This window comes from Egretta garzetta, unplaced genomic scaffold, assembly GCF_000687185.1.
Source record: "Egretta garzetta isolate BGI_Z169 unplaced genomic scaffold, ASM68718v1 scaffold326, whole genome shotgun sequence".
NCBI classification, from domain to species: domain Eukaryota; kingdom Metazoa; phylum Chordata; class Aves; order Pelecaniformes; family Ardeidae; genus Egretta; species Egretta garzetta.
In genome coordinates, this window is record NW_009260026.1 from 835,957 (window position 1) to 843,668 (window position 7,712).

At 45.5% G+C, this 7,712-nt stretch overlaps 1 protein-coding gene across 1 annotated transcript in view; it reads right to left on the bottom strand.

Annotated features, from left to right (window-relative positions):
* Positions 1 to 7,712, bottom strand: part of SCTR (secretin receptor) — a 21,634-nt gene that overhangs the window by 2,994 nt on the left and 10,928 nt on the right. The window contains exons 4-9 of the mRNA XM_009640850.2: positions 5,029 to 5,132; positions 4,629 to 4,726; positions 3,530 to 3,662; positions 2,179 to 2,332; positions 2,027 to 2,087; positions 1,440 to 1,509 (exon numbers count right to left, since the gene is read on the bottom strand). Of these exons, the coding sequence (XP_009639145.1) occupies positions 1,440 to 1,509; positions 2,027 to 2,087; positions 2,179 to 2,332; positions 3,530 to 3,662; positions 4,629 to 4,726; positions 5,029 to 5,132 (620 nt within the window). The remainder of the gene's footprint in view (positions 1 to 1,439; positions 1,510 to 2,026; positions 2,088 to 2,178; positions 2,333 to 3,529; positions 3,663 to 4,628; positions 4,727 to 5,028; positions 5,133 to 7,712) is intronic.

Genomic DNA, 7,712 nt, shown 5'->3' on the forward strand with positions numbered 1-7,712 from the left:
TCCTGCTGGGGGCGATTGCCCGTGGGCAGCACAGCAATGAATGTTAGCCTGGGAGCACAAAGGAGTTTATCAGTGTTGATTTTCTGCCCTTTGAACTGCTAAGGACTGTGGCTGTGAGGAATAAAGAGATTAGATCTGAATTCTGAAGGACTGGCTGTTTGTTTGTCTGTGGCTATGGGCTTGAGAAAAGCCTCTTTTAGGTAAAAAGGCAGAGTCATGCAGGCGGCTCCTGCCTTAAGTAGCTAAGCTAGATGTGATCAGGATTTTGAGGAAACTTGGGACAGTGAGTGGCCCTCAAAGGATAAATTAAGATCGTGTTTTTCGCCTTGAAGAATGCCTGGGCATTGTTGGCATTTAAGTATTGCTGAGTGGCTCCTGGAGTGTAAGGGTTGATTCATTAAGAAAAATAAATGCTGTGGCCTCATTAAGTTGATCATGAATCACTTGTGTGGTCTTCTGCTTGTCTGGCGGGCGTGAAGGATTGCGCAGTGGTAAATGGGAGCAGAACTTTAACCCACCGTCTCTGCTGCTCGGGTTTCCAAGAGAGCGTGCAAATGTTGCAGTTCGTGTTTTGCAAATATAATGGCGACACAAAAACCTCAGCCAACTCTTGGGTTCTCACTTGGAGCGTCAGCTGGCTACTTGAGAGTAACTGGCAGCTCGAGTGTTTCTGTACTAGGGTTTCAGATTGATCATTGCAGAGTGGTCTGCCCCCGAGCATCTCAGCAGGGCAGAACAACTATCCCCAAGAAGCAGCTCCAGCCCCTTGGTACCTAAAGCTCTGAAGGTGAGCACCAGCGTATGCTCAAACCATAGGTGTTGGGTATTATTTGTGCCAAACTGTACTTTACATCGCTACTGCCTTGTACTGGGTAGATTCACACTGAGTTTCAATGCCTGTGCCTTATTTCAGTGAGCAATACCGTAGTAGTATAATTGCAGTCCACTAACACATGGTGCGTGCAGCCTGTGAGCTGCTTTCGTTGCTGAAAACAAAAGCTAATGGTCATGTAAGGCAAGTTGGTTTTGGCTTCGCTTAGAGGGGCATTGACCGGGAGACACAAAGGCAATTGTACTGACATGCACAGCCACTTCGTTTCTCCCCTGGAGCCTTCCTTGAAACAGTCCAAAACAAGCTTTCACAAGCCAGCCAAGTTCATATGAAATCAACAGGATGTGGAAACCTGATCTTCTTCAGGCTCTTGCTTCTTGGGAGGATACTCTAGCTTTCCTTGTGAACTTAGCTTCGGGGCATTAGTTACTGACTAAATCTTGCTGAGCGTAAGCTGCTCAAGCCATAATTCATGTGTCACACCAGTTCAGGCACATGTCTAAGATCAGTTCATTAACACACTTCTAAAGCATGTTAGGTAGATGATCTCTGACTTCATGATATTTGAAAATGCTGTTTGAATCTGCTTGTCCCAGAAAAGACTTACAAAAATAGAGAAAACTACAGGGCCTCTAATGATCCACCAGGTATTGGCATTAGTGTTAATGTCCCAACACCTGTAAAAACAGAAGAGAAGGTGCAGTCAGTTATCAAAACACCAGTGTGTTTTCAAAGGGGTTTAGTCTGCTTTGCACTTCAGATAGGCCCCTATTCACTTCTTCTACAAAATCAATTTCCTGTTCTCACTTTGCTGCACAACATTTCTGACAGAAAGCTGTCCACCTGCACAGGATGTCCTGCCCTTAAAATACAACCACTGTTCAAAGTTTTGGAAGGGAGAAGAGAAAGGAACAAAGTTTCACCAATTAGAAAGTCAAACATGGATGCTGAAAACATCGTGGGATGAATTCATACTTGAGGGCTACCTCCTACCCTTAAAATCGCTCAAATTAAACTTGAGGTTCTTTCTCAGGTTGCTCAGCTGGAGCTCTACTCCCGCCCACGCTGGGATCCAAGCTCGCACCACAGCGGGGTAGTGGTTGGTTTCCTTGGCTGCCAGTGGTTAGGAATGAACAGGACCCCGGCACACTCCCCACGGCGTGCCACCTTCCCCCCCGCCTCCATGCAACTTACCCAATATTTTCATGGAGCTGCCTCGCAGCCGCCCATGCAGCCACAAACACAGTTGGGGCACCTGCGATCGGAAAAGCTCATTACTGCTCCACAAGTCCACCCCAAAGGCAAAACAAACCCGCAGTTATTCTTATGGAAAGGAGAACCAGTACCCCATCCAAGGGCGATGAACCGCCAGATGAACTTCCTTTCCGAGAAGAAAGAAATAACCAGGAGAGTGTGGAGGTACAGTCCCTCCACCAGGAGCCAGCTGTAGTTAGACATGATGCAATACTGAAAGAAGACCATGGTGAGCTTACACCCCACCTGAGGAAAGAGAGGATAATTAGCTTCTGTCTGGGTTCATATCTACCTTCTAACAGAGAGAGCACTGTAGATAGATCTTGTCAAATAGGGATTTTATAGCAATTAAGGGTCTAAACGGGTGGCCTTGAGACAGGCATTCACATGAGAAGAAAGCAGGGCTGGCACTCGTAAATGCATTAATCAACTGCCTCACTAGCAAGAACCAAATGTGTCATGGACACATGGGTTTGGGTTACTGTCTTAGAGAAGTTTCACTATAGCTACCTTATTAGTATCAGTAGCACTAATATCACCTTACAGAAGCGCCTCAATGTATTTGTCAGCCTTTTTTTCCTAAGAAAAAGGGTCAATAAAGACAAGTTAAAATTTGCTCAAAATGTTCTTGTTCAGCAGTAAAAATCCAGCAAAACTGGGGGGGGTAAAACAAAAAAAAAAGCTTTTTTTTCTTGTTGGTTGCCTTCCTAATTCTTATCTTTTGGTTTAAAGCATTGAACATTGTCTCCAATGCTGCCCCCTCTCCTGTTTTCAAGATATTTTGCTGCCAATAAAAAGAAAAAGGAAAAAAAATAATTCAAAATTTGTGAGGTTCCTTTTCCAGGCTCTGTGGGTGCAAACCCATATCTCACTATCAGGTCTCACACTGTAGTATAAATCAGCAATATTTAATGCATTCTCATACTTTTCCTGCCAGCCCCTTCTACCAGGATCTAAAACCCATGTCAGAATCTCCACCCTGGTGGTGTATCCAGTGTTCACAGCCTGTTTGGGCATTTCTGGGTTGATGTGCTGAACTCCTGGTATCTTCTGTGGCCATTTAGTCAACGCAGTCAAGACGATGAATGCAGGTACCTACTTCAGACTGACCTGGATGCCCTCTGCTCCAATACTTGTAAGGGCATCTATAGTTGGGAGGAACCGCACCTGGGTTTTTGTGTGTATACTCCAGCCTGGGCCGCTTTTGTGTCCTCATGCCACCATCACCCATGCAGAATTCCCCCAAACGGGGAAATCTCAGCCAGGAACCACCAACATGCAGGACTGAGCGATGGAGAAGGGACAGGGTGTACCTTTCCCCTCCCATAACCCCTCATGCTGAATGGAAAGCTGAGACAGAGATTTCCTTCCCTGCACACTAACTACTGCCGGGACCCTGCTGGGAAACTGAAGCATGGAGCAAGCTGGAAGGCAGAGGGTTACCGTGTGTGCCCCACAGTAATTTATGTCTTCAGAGGAAAACAAAACGGCATCCTTGATGAAGTTGGATGAGGCTCGCAAAATGAATGATGTGAAGAGATGCATGTGGATGTAGTTCCTCGTACAGCGAAGTCTTCTGTTAAAAAAAGAGAAGTTGTGTGAAGTTACATTCCTAGCCAACGCAGGTAGCTTGTGGCTATAAACAGCAGGTTTCAATCCTTATTAATGCTAAACTGACAAATTAAGAATGCTGTTTTTCTGTCTGTGAGAGGAAGAGTAATGCATTTCCCAAAAGGGATGTCCTAGAGAGAACCTTAAAAAGCTAAAGTCACATATGTTCCACTCAGGTACTAAAACAAGCTGCACATTGCCAGAAGAATTGCGATTTCATGCCAATATGCTTGGTCTAGCCTGCCTCCCTCCCTCCCTTCTGGAGTAACATGAAACCAAGATGTTTATCCACACCAGGGTGGTTTTATTTGGTTTGCCTGCACAGTGCACTTGTGCCTGCAATTTTTTTCTGTATTAAATCTCCACATAATCTGGGTCCAGACACCATGCAGCCTGAAGGTGAGTTTGCAAAGTAGTTGGGGATCCTTCTGCCCAGAGGTGCCACCCTGACACTTACTGTGAGGGAAATTAATTTCACTGAATAAGCAGCAAAGTACAAATTCCAGGTTATAAGGATGTGTGAAGATAAGCTGACTGTCAGATCGCTGCTGTAAGCCAGAAACACCTTCCCAGAAATCAGTGGTACTTAGAGCAAAGTTTTAGCCAAGTGGGAAAAGAACAGCACGGGGAAAGACAGTCTGCCCGAGGGACCCTGAAGTCATGGGAAGACCTCAGCAGGGAGACAGTGCAAACACCAGTCTGCAAGATACATCCAGCTACATTTTGGAAGGGACAGGAAAGCACAATGTGAGGAGCAGCCCTGAGGTTTTCTGGGAGACAAAACTCAGAGATAATTTTTGTCACTGATTTCTCTGAAGATTGCAGAAACAATTCAATTTTTAACGTGCCCTGAAAGCCAACAGAAGGACCTTTGTTGGCTGAAATAACCAGAAGTCCTGGGTAAAGGCAAACTAGAGATGCTTCTCCTCACCTAAAAGAGACCAGGACGACCAAGGCTATCATCAGCGTCACGAAGGAGGTGCAGTATCCAATGGTGTACATGGTCTTCAGAGTCATGAAATAGGAACGCTGCAGGGGAACATACGTTTGCATCTTTACCTTTGACTGTCTGGTAGAAATCAGCCCATACCAAGGGAAAGGTGTCTCCTCCTATCTAGCAAAAATATTTTCTCGTAAAATCAGCTACTGAAGCTTTACCCTGAGCAACTCATTCTGATCATTTGGAGCAAGCCTTTATGCTGAAAACCACCTGTAACAATAACCCCACCTGAGTTAAATCACAACATCATTCAGTCTCTCCTTAACATGTTCCTCCCTCAGGGCCCCAAGGTAGCCCATCTGGATCTGTGGTCACGGGCACTCAGACTCACTCTCGCCTCGTTTGTCGTGTCATTGACATTGTAGCCACAAGCGATATCGGGTCTCGGATATGGATCTGACCAACCCTTGCTCGTACAGTTTCGGTAGACAAAACCTGCGTGGTAACAACAAAAAAAGACAGAAACCAGGTGTGACCATTTCCAATTGTATCCTTGTTCTCCTCGGCAGTCAGTCACCAAAGTGTAGGGTTGCTCCAAGAGCAAGGAGAGTATTTTCCCCCAGGCAGTGCACTCCGCATAGCTGGAGGTGAAATGTAGCTGAGCTAATTATGTTGATACTTGCCCAGTGTACTTGTGGGGATTATAATATTGTTTGCCCACTCAGGGATGACTGTGATGGATGTGTTTTTATTAATTGCAACATAAATAATACTGTTCAGTACATCTGGTGTTTTTTGGCCAGAATTCCAAGATCAGCAAACACATGACTTGTTCAATCACAGTTTCACGCTCCATGCAAACCTGATACTTTCCTGAATGCTCCCACGTCCTTACTGTGGTTTGTCCTGGTCTGAAGAGAACACAAAACTTTAGATGGTCACAGATTTTTGGTGAGATTTAAATGAAAATTAAAAAGTTTTGTCCCCAACAACCAGGTCTGGGCATTGTCTTACACTGTTGATTTCCTTGCTTATTTGCAAATTAAAGGCTAGAATGGTATTCCCCTCACTTGAGTCCAACTGTGTCCCTCATGGCTGTCTTTCTAGTCAGTGGAGAAGAAGAGGCATGTGCAGAATTTATTTCATTTTCAGACAGACATCCAAAGAGGGCAGTTTCTCTGACCCACTTCTCCTGGGCCATCTGACTTTTAGACTCCTAAAGTTTTGTGAGATGGATCCCCAGCAAGTTGCACATGGTCAAATAGGACAGGTTTGAACATATGCATATTTATGTTTGGCACTAAAGTGGAAGTGGGAAATCCTGCCTTACAGACCTTACAATCTCATTGGAAGAAAATTACCCTAGCAGGCATGTAGGTTATTGCGCTGAAGAGAAGAGAAACTTTTACAAAGAAGTAAAACCACATCCCCACCATCCTAGTCACATTAATCTGTTAGGTAGGAGCCGCATTATAGAAACATGGAGTGAAATCCTGGCTTTGCTGCAGTAATGGAAATAATAGCAAGGACTTAGAGAGGGCCTGCAATCAGCAGCCCTTCTTAGTAGAAGCCTTGCCAGAAGGTGCCATGAAAGTCTATTTTTGCCCACACATTTAGCCATAGGGACCCTAGGGCATCCAGCTCCTGCAAAACATCCCCGCAGAGTTGAGGGAACGGAGGGAGATGCATATGCAGTGGTGTTTGGCCCTGGTTTATGCTCTTTGGAGACCTGCTGGGACCGTCAGGACAGAGTTAGGGCTCCTGCTACCTGTGGGCTAATTCTGGTGACCTGACAGCATGTCTGCACTTGATTTGAACTCACCTCTGTAAAACTGCAAGGCACAGCAAACATGCTGAGATCTCCTTGTGGGAAGAGCTCTGGGTGTGTCAGTATCAGACTATTCTGATAACTTGCTCCAGCTTAGCATCTTTGGAAGGGCCAGGCTTGCTTTTTAAGCCAGGTTATCTATACCCTGCTGCAGTGCAGCAACAACAGGAGAGAAACAGCTCTCCCAAACAGTTCTCCCCAACCTGCCTTGGCACCCAGCAAGGGCATGGTATGGTGGCAAATTCTCTACTTCAGTTTCAATCATTAAGACACACATACTTAACTCAGAGCAGAGTGTTGTGCTTGTAAACATGCCTGTAACTAGTTTTTGCCTGAGGATGTCAAAGTAGACAAGAGGTGAAGTTCTGTGTTGGTGTGTGCATGCGACTGCGTTATATGCAAAGCATGGTAGATTATGCAGGGCATATTATACTGATGGACGTGAGCACGGTTTTAACAATGCTACTTGTTTATGGGTGACAGACACACTGGGGAAGCTGCAGCACGCCCTGCTCAGAGCAAAGTTGGGGCCTGCAGTCTGTCTAATGATCGGTGCTGGGTGTTTACTGGTGCCTTGGAGGCTTTTGGAGCTGCCTAGGCAAGGTGGAACACTGGCTAAAGGGATGGCTGTGGAACTGGGGCCATTCGATGTGGCCTTCTCCTCTCCCACTGAATCTCCTCAGTCATCACACCTTTCCTCATTTCTTGCCTGAGACACAATGTGCAGGTCTGGATGTGAACTGCAGTTATGTTACTTGGTTCCAGATAATTTTGTTTCTTTGTTCTGTTACGTGGGAAGGGGCCAGACAGTCTGGGCTGCAAATGCAAGTCTAGATGTCAGCACAAAACTCAACAGCACGGAGACCAGGGTTTGGTCAGAGCTCAGAGCTATCTGTGTCCCTCAACGCATGGGTCTTTGGCATTTGTGGCTGCCCATCTGCTTTGTAAGTGGTGAGGAGAGAAAACTTTTGCTTTTTTTTCAAGCAAACAGATCTTTGTTTTTCTTGTGCAAAATTGCTTCAAACAGGGCAACAACTGTAGCGGTAATTAAACGCATGAGTCACAAGCCAACTGCAGTATAAAATCAGAGAAGAATGTGGTTATGAGAATGAGAAGAAACTATTGCTGACTTTGACCCAAAATGCCAGATGCAGAGACCGAAATATGATGCAAATGCCAATAGACCATGTCTTGGGTTTCTGGTTTGAACACCGTCACTCTGATTATTGCTTATCAGAAGCGGTTCA